The sequence below is a fragment of the Eriocheir sinensis genome, unplaced genomic scaffold, assembly GCF_024679095.1.
Source record: "Eriocheir sinensis breed Jianghai 21 unplaced genomic scaffold, ASM2467909v1 Scaffold582, whole genome shotgun sequence".
NCBI lineage: Eukaryota > Metazoa > Arthropoda > Malacostraca > Decapoda > Varunidae > Eriocheir > Eriocheir sinensis.
Genome location: NW_026111923.1, coordinates 51431 through 69504, shown reverse-complemented (window position 1 = coordinate 69504; position 18074 = coordinate 51431). Strand labels below are relative to the sequence as shown.

Below are 18074 nucleotides of genomic sequence, written 5' to 3'. Positions count from 1 at the left end.
CATTTATTTATTTATTTATTTATTTATTTTTTTTTTTTTTTTTTTATTAATAGCCATTCCTATTCCTTTGTGTTGTGTAACAGATTAATCAGAAAAGTGAATAGGTATACAAATAGGTTGAAAATTTCAACCTACACATTTCATAAGTTTTCTAAAAAAAAATTACCTGAAAACACAGTCTCTTCAACAAGTGTAATCTGATATTTCTTCAGTATCTGAGGTATTATTTTGAAGGGGTCATGTAACATTTAATTTCTCATTACAGATGTTTCCCACTTTCAATAGATCATAGTAAACTGTCATTTAAGTCTTATTTGATCTTCACTGTGACCAATATATATATATATATATATATATATATATATATATATATATATATATATATATATATATATATATATATATATATATATATATATATATATATATATATATATATATACAGTTTTCATCAAAAGTATGCTTAGCCCTGCTCCTTCCCCCACACAACAAACAGTGCATAAGAAATTCATAGTAAATAATGTATTATAATTACTCTAATACTTGGCTGGGTGAACTTTTCCTTTCTTCGCGGCTTGGAGATGTCAGGGTAATGAAAGGGTAGGAATTCAGATGAGACATGCCAAGAACTGATGGACAGCCTTATTGAGCCTGGGCATGGAGCTGATGTCTTTCCACTCCAAATCCTTCTTTACCATTTGCTTGAGGTTCTCAATTGGTTTGAGGTCTTAGATGTTACTTGGCCAATCCTTTATGAAGGTTACCATGCAGTCACCAAGCCACTTGGTGACAGATTTAGCAGCGAGAGCAGGAGTACTTTCTGTTGAAACATGCTGTCATGTACAAGCCTGAAAGACTCCAGCATTTATTCAAATAGCAGCTGCAGGTGAACAGCTTGATTCACTAAGGTTTTTAAGAAGCACAGTAAGCTTGCCTAAACCCCTGCCTAAGAAGCAACCCCACACCACAGGTGAATCTGGATGGTTTATGATGCTCTCCACATGCTGTGAGTCAAGGGTGTCACTGCCCGGGTGACAGTACATTTGAGTTTCTTGGTTGCACATCACAGTAAATGTTGCCTCATGAAACCACAACACTGGCAACCAGTCATCCCCAGTCCAAGTAAAGTATTTCTTGGTGAAGGCAACCCTGCGAGCTCTTTGTTCATATCTAAGAAGTGGCTTCTTCAAAGTGTCTTGTCAAATTCACTTCTTAAGATGATTGTTAGCTGTGGTACAAGCAGTGGAGTATCTCTAAGCAGCAGTTGCACGTGGCTTCATCTGAAGTCACACATAACTCCCATTTTTTCGCAGACACCTCAGACATGAAAGGGTTAAACATTTTGTTCTTTCAACACTTATTTACATGCCATGTTCATTTTGCAATCCCCGCAGTCTTGACATTTCAATTTTCAAATTGCATGCCAGATCATTATCAGTGAATAGGGGAGGCCATTCACCAGGTGATGTGATGAAAGTAAGAAGTTTATATAACATTTACATCAAATTGGAAACTTAAGGCACAATAAAAGCAAATGAAAATGCTTGCAAAAGGCAAAGCTTGTTAAACTAGACAGATAAACTCAATCACTCATGGCTCTAGGTGGCTAAACTTAACCAATCACATAGCAATGCAATATAAGTTATTAGCCTCTGTTATATGTTCTTCTGTGACACTTATTATATGGAGCAGATGCATCATACAAAACTACAAAAGAATATTGCAACTTACTCTATTTTGACATAGCTAGGGAAGGCAGGCCAACCACCATATGTGAGAATTTCTCTCTCTCTCTCTCTCTCTCTTTTTTTTTTTATGCCACCATTAACGAAAGGCCTGACAGATCCAGCTGTGAAGTTTGGGATGTGCCAGAATAGTCACTAATAGTTTAACCAGTGTCTAAAATTTTCTTTCCTACAATGCACCTATTTTTATTAAGTTTTGCAATAAACATTGCAACATAGATTTGTTTGAAAATGCATTCAAATAATGAAATTGGGCTTAAGTTTCTCTTCACTTCTTAGGATCCTCCGATGTTCAGTTCATAAATGAAAGTTGTTCTGGTACGGTGTGGTTATTGCCATTAATTGGTTCAGTTTTGGTTAGATGAACAATCAATTTACCACTCATCACAGTTTAGTTATTGATACGTAACGCTGTTTTAAGTGTTGCTCTCAACTTTTTGCTTGCCATGTATAGGGCTTTTGAAAACTGTATGTTTGGTGTTTGTTTGGAAAAGACATGTCTGCTTTGAGGCTTGCTTAAAGCACATGCTCATTGTGATAATGATGTGTATGATCATGTTATTTCTCTCCTTACATTTCTTCACCTATTTGTTTGTTGTATTAATCCCTGCAGTTAATTTGTTTGAACTCTGCTTTGTTGAGTCAGGATATAGGAAGATTAGGCTTGAGAAAGTAATAAGAGATATTAAGTGATGTTTTGAGTAGCTCTGGTCTCATATCACTAAACATCAACAAGTGTTAACACTTGTAAATATTTAATTCCTCATATTGTGGAAATTGTTGCAAATACATAAATGACTTTAACCTTTCAGTATATATATATATATATATATATATATATATATATATATATATATATATATATATATATATATATATATATATATATATATATATATATATATATATATATATATATATATATATATATATATATATATATATATAAATAAACTGTGAATGAGATGTTGAGATGAAAGTGGAAAGAGTGTTACTAACAATTGCCAAGACAATGACCATAAAAGTCAGTGTCATGGGTGGCAGTATGAGGAAAGGCTACATGGGACTCATTTGGGGCAGAGAGGAGGGCTTGGGGGCCTATAAAGGGCACCTGAAGAGCATGGGGAGGGGCATACAGGAAGGGAGGAAGGTAAACTGCTGAGCTTACAGATTGTTGATTTAACGAATGTGCCAACACATCATGAATTCAGGGTGTCCTGCAGTCAGTGTTCCTCTGTGTTAGTTGTAGCATTTTTATTTCTTGAAGCATCTTAATTTTATCAATGAAATTCATTTGTTATAGCATAATTCGTAGTAACAGCCATTCATTGCAGTTTATTCCACTGTACATAAAGATCATACATGATATCTTCTAACTCTTTTTTTAGAATTGTTTCACTTTGAAAAGAATTTGTGGGAATACAGCAGCTGAGCAATTTAGTCTGATATCTTCAACATTTAATTCAGTCTGTTGAATGTACCTAGATGCACTTCTCCATAAATTAGTGTATCTATCTATATATTTTTTTTCTATATCTATATATGTGAGGTTTGTTTGTTTTATGTTACTGATCCATGTAATACATATACACACTATATAAAAATAGATAGACAGATTGATTAAATGTTAAATGTGCATGCTACTGAACATTTTAAAATCAGTTATGACTCAACTGCCATACTGATCACATAAGTGAACGCTCCCTTTATTAGTGTAAGTGTAATATACGAGTAATAAAACTTAACATGTAAACTTGATCATGCATGTGATCTACCAACCAGCAATTTTCACTATGCTTATTTAAACAAAAAGAACCAAAAGTTTGTATGTGCTTTAATGACCATATTTTCTGAAATTCACAGTTATCATTGTCATGTTATTTTATTCATGAACATTAGGAGAGGAAGAATTTGTCATTGTCCTGGTACCTTGATTTTATTTCAGCTTCAGCAGTAGCTTTCACTGGTTGTAGAATTGGGAAATTTGCCATGATTAGTGCTTGCTGGCTATTGAAATAATGTTTAAAATCAGTAATATATAAATATTCTGTTGTGTTGTTAGTGTGTGTGTGTGTAAGGAAAATAACAGTTACTCTCTTTGCATCATTTCCTAAAGTTGATGAGGACTTTGAAGGTAAGATGTTCCCCAGTGTTTTAGGCTTGTGTGTGCTTTGCTGTCTACCTTTCTTTTGCTTCATTTCAAGATTTATTTTTCTGGTTGAATTGTTGCTAACCAAATTAATACATATAAAGTTTCTTGTTTCAATGGTTATCGACTTATCCTCCAATGCTCTTATTACTTAATGGATATATCATATGATATATATTTTAGCCTTCATTCTCTGCTACACCATGATCTCATTTTACATGACCTATTTGTCTTAGAAAGAGCATAACATTTTTTTCTATTATTTGGGCATTTGAGCTCTACAGTATGTCAGTACTTATTCTTATTTTTTGATGTTTTTAATTCAATTACTTGATAATGTACTGCAAGAGAATCTGTCATTTCAACAGTAGTGTTCTCTATTTTCCAGTATCAAGTGCAAAAATCTGGATTATTGAATAGGTGGCAAAAGTTTAGATGTGATCAGCTGATATAAAAAACTCACTTTTTTTTTCATAATTCTTGCCTAATATTAGGCACATTGAAGCATCAGATTTGCATTAACTTTTCATCTTCTTCAGCACTTGTACTTTACTTACTCTTCTACAAGCATTGTGGTCTCTGAAGACAGTTATCCCCTTTCCCCATCATTGTTATGCTATATGCCAAAGTGTGACAGCTGTATTGAGAGTGAAAATATAAATGTTGAAAAAAAAAATGAACATAGAAATGTCTGCAGTTTGAACACACACACACACACACACACACACACACACACACACACACACACAGGAGCTCCATAGTGGAATGGTTAGCGGGCTTGCCTCACATGCAAGAGGTACTAGGTTCGATTCCTGGGTAGAGTGGAGACAGATGGACAGTCTCCTTAAATCCGTACCTCTGTCCACCCAGCATTGAATGAGTACCAGATGTCAGTCAGAGGTTGTGTTCCGCCTCCCATGTGTCTGTGGGTGTGATGTTTCAATCATACCCAAGGATCGATCACTTGTGAACTCCATGCTGATTCAGGGAGGGTACTGGCTGGCAATCACAAGTCTGTGTATGGTTAGACCATGGTGAATTACACAATCACTCTTTGAAGTCACCTTGAATGTGTATCTGCAGAAGCTGTTAGATATCAAGAAACTCAGGAGGAAAGAATGCAAAGAAATGCTTAGGCATCTCTCTCTCTCTCTCTCGTGTGTGTGTGTGTGTGTGACAGAGAAAGAATGAGAAATAGAATGGGTAAATGAGTTAGTGAAAGGAAGCATTCATGCCTGCATAGTTAATGCCAGTGCATTGAGGCTCTTGAAAAGGAATGCAGTTTTTATTACAGTGTTTTACATCTGTAAAAGTGGATGTCTCCAATGGTAAAGTCAATGTGCAGAGATGTGAGCAGCATTGCAACATTGAGTTTCATAATGCAGATCATGAAAACAGCTTATGGCTTAGGCACACAATGACATCTTTGTTTTAGACCATAAAAGCAAAGGCAAGTTTGCCATAGAAATCCTAGTCACTGGTCGTCTTTCCATGCTTGTATGTTTTCTGTTCCATATTTTCTCTCAGTAAGTTATATTTATATATACAGGCTGAGAATCCCTTATCCGAAATTCCTGGGACCGAAGGTGTTGCGGATTTCAGAATATTTTATCTATCTGCAGGCCCTTTTAACTTTTTCAGCAGTATCTTTACACCACAGAGCACACAACACGTGGTAATCACAATGAATAATGCGCGAAGGTGTTACTGTGACAACTGCTGACAACAAACTAATGCATAACAGCACACCAGCAGGGGCGAGATTCTTGAAGGTTACGCTTGCATGTTTCACATGGTCTTAACTTGCGTGGTCCTGACTATCATGTACGGAGGCTAATTCTCAAAGGAGAGCGCAGCCCTGCAGGCCCCAGCTGATTGGTGGAAGACTTGGGACAGATTTACTTATTGAACACATGTTCTTCCTATTTTCATGTTGGGAAACACTAATTATAACGCATTTCATGTAAATCACGGAGACATCGTAAGGCTTATGACTGCACCCAACCCACCCTTAACTTACGTGCACAGTTACGATCACATAGCGCTTGGAGAATTGCGGTGAAGGCACTGCGTGGTTGTAGGTGTGGCTTACGAGCTCACAAGAGTTTCGAGAATCTCACTCCTGGTTGCCAGGTCGTGGACTGTGTTCCCGCCCAATCCCATCTCAAAAGTCGCCCAAACCCCGCGACCTTGGTCTCAAAAAACTTTCGGATTTTGGAGGTTTTTGATTTTGGAATTTCGGATAAAGGATTCTCAACCAGTGTGTGTTTGTATGTATATATATATATATATATATATATATATATATATATATATATATATATATATATATATATATATATATATATATATATATATATATATATATATATATATATATTTTTTTTTTTTTTTTTTTTTTTTTTTTTTTATGAAGCCAACATTCTAATAACAGTCTCTTTGACATCTTTCTGTCCTGGCTTTTATGTGTATCTCAGCTTAACCTTCACCTGAGTAACTTCAAATAGGGATTTCTTTTTTATCCACAATTAAAATCTCATTGATGATCTAACCAGCACAAGGTGTCTATTATTTTGTATAATTATGGTAGTATGGAAAGGCATGATTTTAGCATATGACTATCTATTTTAATTTCTCCAATAGCCAATCTTTAACATTCATGGAGCATGCTGTCCATGTTTTTCACATGTTATAGAAAAATGTTTTTAGCCAACTTATACTTAAAATGCATTTTAATTGCCTGCACTGTAGAGCAGATTATGCAGAGATGGGTAACTTAGCATGCTGGCTCCCTAGACGAGTGTGCTGTGTTGACTGTGTGTCTCTCTTTTCAGCCTCCATAGCTACAAATGACGGAGAAAGCGATAGCCGAAGCATGAGTGAGTATTCCACGTGTTGCTCTATAGGCTAGCTTGTGAGTGCGTGTGTGTGTGTGTGTGAGTGTGTGTGTGTGTGTGCGCGTGTGCGTGTGCGTGTGTGTGTCATTGCTTTTGTCTAAAATGTGCTTCCATTTACTGTTTGATGTTACACTTGCTTTGTTTGCTGTTTAAGTTATCAAAGGAGATTCACACATAAATACTTTGCACATTTCCATTTCATCTGTAGCTATTTTTTTTTTTTATAATGATATTCACTTGTTTTAGGATTTTGGTAATGAAGATAGAAAAATAAAAATTTGTCTATTCTTGTATAGTATTCTTAGTAAAAGTATTTGTAGTAGTAGTAGTATCAGTAGTAGTAGTGTTAGTAGTGTTGTTGTAGTAGTAGTTGTTGTAGTAGTAGTTGTAGTAGTAGTAGTAGTAGTAGAAGTACAAGAGAATAACGTTAGCCTTTCGAAACATCAATATATATATATATATATATATATATATATATATATATATATATATATATATATATATATATATATATATATATATATATATATATATATATATATATATATATATATATATAATGTTAAACACCATATAGTCTCTTAGAGTGAAGGAGGACAAATCTTGAGGAAAATAATATTTTTAACAGGCATTGAACTTATCCATTATTATCATTAAAAAAATAAAATGGTAATGGTAATGAAAGGACCAGGATTAAGTTTAATGCCACAAAACATTAAACATAAAAAAATCTATTTGTCATACATATATTAAGGAGTAGCGTACACTCTAAATAAACGAGCTCAAATATATACAAAATCTTTGTCGAGTCACTGAGTTCCTAAAGCCTTGAAATGGTCATCATTTTATCAATTCACAAAACAAGGCAACATAAAACTACTAACAAATTAGTTTACTCCCTATTGCCTACAAACTCTTCACTAAGATAATCATATACAGAAGAAGTGCACCGCTAGACACTGACCATCGAAGGGAACAAGCTGTTTTTGTAGTGGATACCTAACAACTGATTACATCCATGTCAACAACCTAGTTCTTGAAAAATCAAATGGTTAGAATAAATCACTGATGTATTATGAAAAGACATGACTCAATTCAATTTTTTGCAATGCAGGCACTCAGGAAGCAGGGCATCCATGAACCATGCTTAAAGGTTGTAGAAGATTTAAATGGATTTATATAGAGAAAAGTATGAAAATTCCAATTAAGAGAAGTGTTAGGAAAGTTAAAGGTAAAAACTGGGAGTTTACGCGATAGTTGTGCGTCTCGGTGGAGCTCATCTCCATCATACTGGCTTTTTGAACTTGTGGTAAGAGAGAACCCATTAACCCGACACAGGGCCAATGTAACATCCAGGTTACCACATTTTACCTTCCCCAGGTACCCAATCTTTGATGGACAGTGTCATGCACAAATATTTTCATTCACTAGTTCTTACAACAACAACAAAATAACTTCTAATAACTCTTTTAAAGTTCTCACCTTGAAAATGTATTTTCCCAGTTAGTAGCCTCTCATCCACTCCGCAGTACTTGTATTTCAATCTTTTTCCACTTATCATATCCATTTTCAACACCCATGAACTCTCTTCGTAAAGTCTTATAGTTAATAATATAACACATTAGTTTTCTTTTACCCTTATTTGTGTCCAGTAGTTAAAAAAACATGCAGCATTTCCTCACCAACTTTGCATCATTCATACTGCTTCACTCTTCATGACAGCCAAGAAAATTTCATAGCACTTAGTAATGGCCCAAGACGTGGATAAAGACTCCAAAAACACATGGGGTTCCCCTTGACTCAGCGCTAGTGTATTCACCTCCTGTCTCAGGGACCCGGGTTCAAATCTCAGGTGGAGTGTTAAGGAAAGGGTTTATTCCCCCAATTAAATCAATTTCTCATGTCCTTCAAGAAGTTAGAAAAAAAATAAAAAAATAAAGACACCGTTGGTAATGGTGCTGTATTTCCTCATGATAGGGCAGGGAATTGAATAGCCTGTGCCTCTCAAAGGGGTTTTGGTCTCTACATCTCTATATGAACTTATTAAGCATGCAATGATGGTATGTCAAGATTATAGTAATGTTAGGGCAAGGGTATTTACAAGTATATGAAAGATTATTTTGTGTTCAGCAGGTACCTCCTATTTGTGTGTAAAAGACAGTTTATTATCACTTAATAATTGATTATCTAGGTGCCATTGGACCTTGTTATGAATGAAGACATCAGTTGTGTGGACATTGTAGGCATGAAATTGATCATGATGGTTTATTTTTTAATATCACCCAACTTCCATTTGTTTACTAACTAACTTTGAGAGAAACCTTTCCTATACCCTGACCTTATTATGACAATAATTACATTTTCTACCCATTCTTAAGGAGTCACCAGCTGTTCTCCAAGGTTCTAGTTGCCTGTCTACACTTTTATTTATATGTGGGGAAACAGGTGATATATGTTGATAAATATTTTTACTTGCAGGAGGAGATGACTACATCATCCTAAGCTATGAAGGAGTGCAACAAATTGAGATCTCATACACTCGACCTGTGGTGCTCCTAGGACCCCTCAAAGACAGGATTAACGACGACCTCATATCAGAATTCCCAGAAAAATTTGGCAGCTGCGTCCCTCGTAAGAATCTTATTTTCACATTAGAGCACACTCTTTGTTAAAGAACTCAAACATGTGCATAATCAAAGAAATAACTAAACTATTATTTTTAGTGTGCATTGCTATTATTTATTTACATAAATGCTCAGACCAAACAGAGCCCATGATCCAAACTGGGTCCCGTAATCTAAGTGAAGCTATATCAAAGAGCCAGTAAGAATTGCATCTCTATTAATGAGTATTAAGGTTGAGTAAGTGGCAGTCTGGTTGTTGTTTTTTAATTGATCAGTTGTGTTACTCTGAACTGTCAGCAGCAAATTTAGTAATGAAATTACTGAGTTCAGCATTGACATAAGTTATGAACACGACTGATCCAAGAACAGAGCCCAGAGGGACACCACTTACTGACATCCACTCTAAGGCAATTAGTTCCTGCAGATAAAATTAAGAAAGGCTCACATGAAATTACATACATTCAACTTGCTGTTAATGTAGAGCCACTCTAAATATATATATATTTTTTTTTTCACTTTTGTTAACACAGTTTTAAAATATAATTTAGTGTAAGGCTAGTGGATTTGCCACCTTTATGATGTAGTGCAGGAACAGAGAAAAACTCATTCCTCAGAACATGACATTCTGATGAGTTTTTTGTGACCGCTATGAGTTATTCTAACTCACATGTTAATGACAAACACTAACATTACCTCATTCCCAATCAAGATACTACTCGACCACGAAGAGAATATGAAGTTGATGGGCGAGATTACCATTTTGTGGCCTCAAGAGAACAAATGGAAAGAGACATCCAAAATCATTTATTCATTGAGGCTGGCCAATATAATGACAACCTCTATGGAACATCTGTTGCATCTGTAAAAGAAGTTGCTGAAAAGGTAATAAAACATGAATTTTATTATCATTATTAATATTATTATTATGATGATGATTATAGGATGCTAGAGCTGCTAAAAGTTTTATTTGAAATAAGTGAAACAGGATTGCACCTCTTTGATATTGTAAGTCATTGATTGCTGATTAGGTGATGATCTTGTGATCATAACAGATATCAGGGTCAAGGCAACAGGGTTTGTGAATTTATTAAGTGGCCCATTTTATTGGGTGTCCTTTCCTTCTGACTACATTGGCTTTCTGTCTCAGGAAACAATCTCTCCACTCAGAAAATGCAGAAAACTAATAGTTTATTACAGTGATGCTATTATCAGGTCACATACATGAGCTCAGTAAAATCTTGTTTAAGAGACAGATTTAGGGAACAGCCATCCATAGAGAGTATAAAGCCAGTCTGTACCAAAAGTTGCATTGCACCTGTCAAAAAAGTCATAAATCAGACATATGTAAAGATGTACCTTGTGAGATTTTTCTTTTTCTCATACTTTTCCATTAAACTTTATCTCCATTGTAGTAAGTGGGGTAATGTTCATTTATTGTATTAATTCATTCTTATTGTAATATTTTTATTCTGTAAACTCAGGGTTAGTGAAAGGTTTGTGTAACACCTAGTTTTCCTAATTTGTTTCTCATGTTCTTTAAGATTTCATTTTCTTGATATGTTCATTTTCCATCCCAAGGGAAAGCACTGCATACTTGACGTCAGTGGAAATGCAATCAAGAGACTTCAAGTTGCACAGTTATATCCCATTGCAATTTTTATCAAGCCTAGATCTGCTGAACAAATAATGTAAGTATTATTTCATTATTTTTATGGGATGGGTCAAATTTATCAGTTACGTTCCAGTATCAAACTTTCTCTTTAAAAGGAATTCCTTGTCAGCTAAGAACTTGGTATACAAAAGTACCTCAGTAAGCTCTCAATTTAACTCATAGGTTTAGGAAAAGCTTTTTTTTTTTTTTTTTTTTTGTTTTTTTTTTCTAAGGTTGATCAATCTCTGCTGCTGTAGATGGCCACTGTTCTACCTCTAAACTATCAACAGTCACATTCTGCAGGACTCTGTTCTATCCCCCACTCTCTTTGATCTTCCTAAAACAAACTGCTCCATCCACTTCTATGACTCAACTCTGCATTGCTCAACATCTTTTAATCCCTACAGCTTCATGTTCGGATAATTTACCCAGTTTCATGATGGTCAGTGGAACATCATCTGCATAAATTTCACACATATATTTCCCACTCAATTTCTCGACATTTAGTGGGCTGGATGACTTTGCAAGTTTTTTCAAGCTTATCAGTTTGTCTGGCTCTGTATAGGAGCACAGTGAGGCCAGTGATGGAGCATGCAACAGGGGAGATGGTCAGGTTATAAAAGGGGCTTTGGAAGCACAGGGAGGGGCTATAGGTTTGTGGAGAAGCATTAGTTTCACATTGCCACACTTACAGGTGTAATAAAGTATGGAGGTAATGAAAGAACCAGAAATGCATGTGACAACATTAGTGGGTGAAGGCCAGGATATCTGTCTGGAGGGAAATGTGCTATGAGGGTTTATGGGTTGTCTGGTGAGTTTTGATGGTTGGGGAAGGGATATTATCACACATTTGCATCACTGGATGATGTAACCATGGCTACAAGCTTACAAGATGATTGTTATGGTATCTAGACATCAACAGTCAATCAGTCATCTGCTGTAGTAAGGATGGACGCTCCCCAAAAGTTTACAGAAAATGTGACTTTCCTTAATATTAGGTTTAGAACTAACTGTTAATGCAAGAAAAAAGTCAGTAATGGTCAACACCACCTAAAACACTTTAGGGGTCAACAGAATAACTACCCAACAGGAATAACACAACTCAAGGCTGGACACTACAAAACACCTGAACTCTGGCCATGCTATCATTTCCAATGGGACAAATGGAACTTGTTGTTCTTCAATGCCTCTAAAGCTCAATGTCTCCTCCTGCTAATTCAAAACAACCCTCCAAAGATCTATCCCCTATTTTCTGAAGAAAAAAACTTAGCTGTTCCCTTCTACATTAAACATTCTCAGTCTATCATTAACTCGAAACCTTAACTAGAAGCTTCATAACTCATCTCTTGCTAAATCAGCTTCTTTGAGGTTAGGCATTTTGTATCGTCTCCACCAGTTTCTTTCCCCCTCCTAGATGCTATCCATAGACAAGGGCATTGTCTGCCCTCACATGGAGTGTGAATCTCATGCATGGGGGGTGTTCTACACTTACATCCCTTCTGAACAGAGTGGAGTCCTTGGCTCTTCATCTCATCAACTTCTCTCCTCTTACTGAGTCTTCTACATTTTAATCCCTGCTGCAATATTGCATCACTTATTTATCTTCTTTTGATATTTTCATGCTAACTGCTCTTCTAAGCTATTAACTGCATGCTTCCACTCCTTCAGCAGTCCTGCTGCACACAACTTTATTTTAGCTCATCCCTATGCTATCCAAATCCCTCATGCAAGAGTTAGCCAGCTTGCTGGTAAATTATGGAATAACCTTTCTTTTTCTGTATTTCCTCCTGCCTGTGGCTTGAACTCTTTCAAGAAGGGAGTATCAAGACACCTGTCCAACTAAAACTGACCATGGCTTTTGGTCATTCATCCTATCTTCTTTTTGCAGGAGCAGTGCATAGGTGGCTTTTTTGTTTTTGTTATTTTCCCCTTCAGCTGCTTCTGTTACTGTAAAAAAACAAATTCAACAATTTGTGGCATTTGATTTACTTTTCATTATTTTTGAAAGTTCATCAAATTTTACATTCTCCAAAATACATTCCATCCTCATACTTTTCAAGAATATGGGTGTTGTATTGCCTCACAAAATAAACCATTGAAAATCATTAAAGGGTATATGGTGGACACTCCACCTGCTTTTCCAACATTTATTCCATGTTCTTCATTTTATAGTTATATCTTACACAAATATATGCATATATATCCAGCTAGAAAGATAATCATGATAAATATAAAAAAAGTCAGTGTATCCACTATCTGAAAAACTTGACACAACTTGGATTTATTTATTTATTTATTTTATTTTTTTCGCAGTGGAGATCACAGTCTACAAAGTCATGAAATATGAGGATGGAGTGTACACTTAGTATACTTTTCTATTGGTTCTAATAGCTTTTAAGGATGAAATGTATGCTTTTTTTTAATTAAAATATGTAGAAGATACTGTACTCCTTATTGATTTTCTCTTCTTTTTGTCTAGGGAGTGGAATAAAAGAATGACGGAGGAACAAGCACGGAAAACATATGAGCGTGCATTAAAAGTTGAAGGAGATTTTGGAGAGTATTTTACTTCAATTGTTGCTGGGGACACTCCAGAGGAGGTGTACGCTCGGGTCAAGGATCTGATCCACCACCATTCTGGACCTAAGATTTGGGTGACCTGCAAAGAAAAGTTATAAGGTTAGGCGACTCCCCTTGTGGGGTCAAATGGAGCATCTAGCACCTAGACATTTTGTTGCATGAAAGAAATACTCTATCTTAATGAGAGAACCTGTTTCTACTATATGCTTGGAAACATTATATTGACACAGCCTTTAATCTTTAAATCCAGATAGCTTATGTCTGTTACAGATAAGCTGAGGATCCTAGAGTGCAGTAAAACTCGTTATGTGATGACTCAGGTGTGTCTTGGGACTCGTTGAATACAGTTGCTTTGTATGATTTTGTAGTCATCCGTTGTATCTGAAAATGATGGATCCTGTTAAAAATGAAATTTTTAATTGTATTTAATGTTTTATGCCTTTTATTGCAATGTGAAGATTGTGTCCTTGACAATAGGGGTGTAGTAGTCTCGTGCTGAGTAATACCAGGTAGACACAATGTAACTTCAATTAAAAATATTACCAAACCTGTGTGGTTACAGAAATGACAGCATGTAAGGGAATACCTGTATTAAACAGTTGTCATGTATAATCTTCAATTTGAAGTTTATTCTTTAATTTGAATTTTGTTTTATTCTGTGAGTCTTGCCCAAATATTTGCATTCCATCAAATAAATTTACTAGTCATTAATGTTGTGCAAAATCCCGTGGGAAAATCTTGGTTGCAGATTCAGGCGCTAATCCTTTTGATACACTGTTGACTCGAAGGGTAAAAAATATATAGTGCGCGCATATGACGGGCAATTATTGTCTTTATTCTTTCAATTCAATCTAGTATTTTCAGGTAGCTGTGTAATCCAAAAGGCTATGTCATAAACTATTGACAGCATATGGGACAAATCAAACTTCATACACAAAAACTTCATATGGACTTACCAAATTTATATATATATATATATATATATATATATATATATATATATATATATATATATATATATATATATATATATATATATATATATATATATATATATATTTTTTTTTTTTTTTTTTTTTTTTTCCACAGAGGAACATTTTATATAATGCTGGTGTTTTTGCAATGAAGCTCTGTAACTTTCAATCACACCTTACTGACAAATCATTATTATGTCCTTGAACCCTGTTTGCAATATTTGCATTTGGTTATCCTTTCTGTCCTGTGGTAAATTACTGTGTCATTACTGTGGCAATAAAATACTGTTCATGAACAAAATAAACTAGAAAATTAGTTAAACCTATTGAATTTAAACTACTTATGGGTATTAAAAGCTGATTAGAATAAGTTTAGTTAGGTGGAGTCATGAATTGTAAAATTATCACCTTCATAATTAAAGTTCTGAAACATGAATTTTTGTCATGCATATGTTGTGTAGCCGTTACCCCCTGCATAATAGTTTAATATTTTTGTTTTTCCAAGTCAGTCCTTCAAAAGTTTATTTATTATTTATTATTTTTTTTTATGCAGACAACAAAACCCTCATCATTGTCACTTAGATAAACATATATCCCAGTGAAGAACCTTTGTTCACACATGAGGCTCCCTCTACATCCTTAATTATTCACCTACATTTTATTTTTTCTGTCTTGAGATGTATTAGTTTGATGGATATTAATACAAAGGTTCTGTGGTGAAATAAATGTAGACTCAACACTTGCGATTGTTAACATTGTGAATGGTGTAATCTCATACCACGTGTAGGACTAGTACTTAGATCACTCTGATGGGTGATTCAGCTGCATTTTATCTTGTGTCTTGTGTTCTGGTAAATACACAAGATGAAAAATGTGGCTCTGAAAGAAAACTATAAACCAATGATGCAGTCAGACACTGCCTTGTCTGAATGACATGTTCATCTCAGCTATTTTAATAAAGGAAAGTCATGAAACTTAACTCAGTGTTTAGTGAAGGTGATCAGGTATGGAATAAGGTAAACTGTTGGCTATGTATAAAGTAATGTGATGTTTACTGATGTACACTGTGTACATTACTTCCTCAAGTTTTGAATGAATAACTTTTTGTTATGCTAACTCTTGACTGTCAGCATAAATGAAGTAATAGTTTTTTAATGTTATATCCCTGAAGAAAACTAATATGATACAATCCTGAGATGTATACAGCTTTCTGCCAGAGCATTAGATGTTATAAAAATGTCTTGGCACAGTGGGTTTATTTGTTTATTCTTTTTTTGTTTATACATTGTTTATATTTCAAAAGTCCTTACATTATTTTTCATATATTTGCAGACTTTGGGGTAGATATATGAATACTGTTGTAGCGCTGTCAAGATGAGTCAAATACTTTTCTTGGCCTTTCACCAGTGCTGGGTACGAAGAACTATTAAGTGCCAGCTATTTCAGAGGAATAATATAAAATCACTGCTCTTGGCATTGGGTATGTATTAAGACACTATACACATTACACAGCGATTTTGAAGGTGATGTGACACTGACAGAAAACAGTTATCATGTTGTTACAAGTGAGTTTTACAAATTATTGTTAACATATTTTGTCAATAACCTATTTATCTGTATCCCAATCTTAAGGTACTGTCTGGTGTAGTTATGGTGCCATTTATTTTATCTTATATAATTGTCATTTTTTAAGCTCTTCATTGTGTTTGTATGTACTGGAGTGTGTAAATATATGGTGTAATAATGCATTGAGAGCTTATTACATTAGATACTTAATTGTTTCCTGTAAATCGTAAAGCACAAGGTTTGTGCAGTGTACAGTATAATTATTTATTACATACTTGTTATAAGAATATAAAACTTATGTAACATGGTTTAGTTCATGACACTGAAACTAAACTTTAAATATGTTAATACTTCAGAATTACTAACAGTGGGGCCTTGCCAAAATATGGGTGGGGAATCCAAGTTGACTTGATGTGATTTGTATGTCCTTGGAAGTTTCATGTTTCTTTAAACTTTTTGTATTATTGTACCCTTACAGAATGATTATTTTTCCCTTTCCTCTGTGTCCAGATCAATACCTGTTTATCACTCCAGCCCAGCCAATGGTGAAATGAGGTTTCTGCAGCTGTAGGCATTGTAAAATTCTGTTGAAAGATTACCAGTTTGTTTGCCTAATGTATACTGTTGAATATTTTGGTAATAGCTGATCATAGTTTAGCTATAGTTGTTCAATGAGGTATTTTGTTTTTTGCTTTGTTAAATGAGGTTTATGTTCAAAATACATGAACTTAACTGTATTGTGTAAGACTAGAATCACCCTTCAAGCCCTGTGCTGCAGTACCACACACCCACTGTGCTGTGGGTGGGAGTCCTTTATGGCCTTAAATCACATTGCTACTATCTCATGGTTAAGGTTTACCTAAAAGGGTTTAACATTTATTTGTGTTTATTCTTCCTTTTTTTTTTTTTTTTTTTTTTTTTTTTTTTTTTTTTTTTTCCACAGGTATGTATTTAACTACATAGAAGTTATAAAGGCCTCATACAGAGATAGTAGCATGCTGGTCTTGATTATGAAAGCTAATTTTCAGCATATAATTATATGACCATTAACTGGAGACATTTGTACAAATTCATGATATGTTTTTAGGAAGAATATTATTTAATGACAATAAAGATGCAATATCTGTTTTCCTTTACAAATGAATATTGAAGGTTAGATGCTTTGAATATATATATATATATATATATATATATATATATATATATTTAAATTTTACCATCATAGCTACAGAAGAACTCAAGTGAATGTTCTTGCTACTACTGCAAACCATTTGTTTGTTCAAAATGTCTGTAGCTGTCACTAACAGTCTTAAGTCTTTGATTTCAATGGCACCACAACTACAACCCGTTCTCAGCAGACCTTAATACCTGCAGCTTCAGAGGTGCCACGGCACATCCTCGGAGACCCTCCCCTCTCTAACCCTGTATTGTAAATACAACACTATCTTAAAACTCTATGGCCATTATTAATTGTCCTGATTACTTGTACTTTTCTGTCATTCATTTATTTTATTAAATGCAGTGAACTTTTCTCTAATTGGCCTATTTGCAGTACGACTTTTGATGTCTTACCACTAGAATTTTTATTTTCTCTTAATTTCAAGGAAAGAGGGGTGAATTAGCTATTTTTCAGTGCCACTTTGCAAAGAGAATTTGACATTGATTGCCATAGCAGTGTAAGATAATATTAAAGACGTGTCCGTATAAAATGATTTATATACAATTTGGCACAATGAATATTTTTATCAAGTTATGAGAAAACCCTCGCCACATAAATTGATATTCTGCAAGTATGAGCAATATAGCAAAGGACCTACAGTATTATTATTTTTCTATTTTGAGTTGACATTTGTATCACAGGCCTCTTGCTATGCTGTTCATAATTACT

General features: G+C 34.6%; 1 protein-coding gene across 6 annotated transcripts in view; it reads left to right on the top strand.

The window, feature by feature from the left end:
* The window catches only part of LOC126993198 (disks large homolog 4-like), a 93235-nt gene extending 79165 nt beyond the window's left edge, over positions 1-14070 (top strand). For 2 of the 6 annotated variants that reach the window (XM_050852059.1, XM_050852061.1), the window contains 6 exons: positions 3862-3879; positions 6729-6773; positions 9270-9422; positions 10125-10297; positions 10994-11103; positions 13546-14070. In XM_050852059.1, the coding sequence (XP_050708016.1) occupies positions 3862-3879; positions 6729-6773; positions 9270-9422; positions 10125-10297; positions 10994-11103; positions 13546-13744 (698 nt within the window). In that variant the 3' untranslated portion in view covers positions 13745-14070. The remainder of the gene's footprint in view (positions 1-3861; positions 3880-6728; positions 6774-9269; positions 9423-10124; positions 10298-10993; positions 11104-13545) is intronic. The other 4 variants (XM_050852062.1, XM_050852063.1, XM_050852060.1 and 1 more) reach the window with 3 other exon arrangements.
* The last annotated feature ends 4004 nt before the right edge of the window (positions 14071-18074 follow it).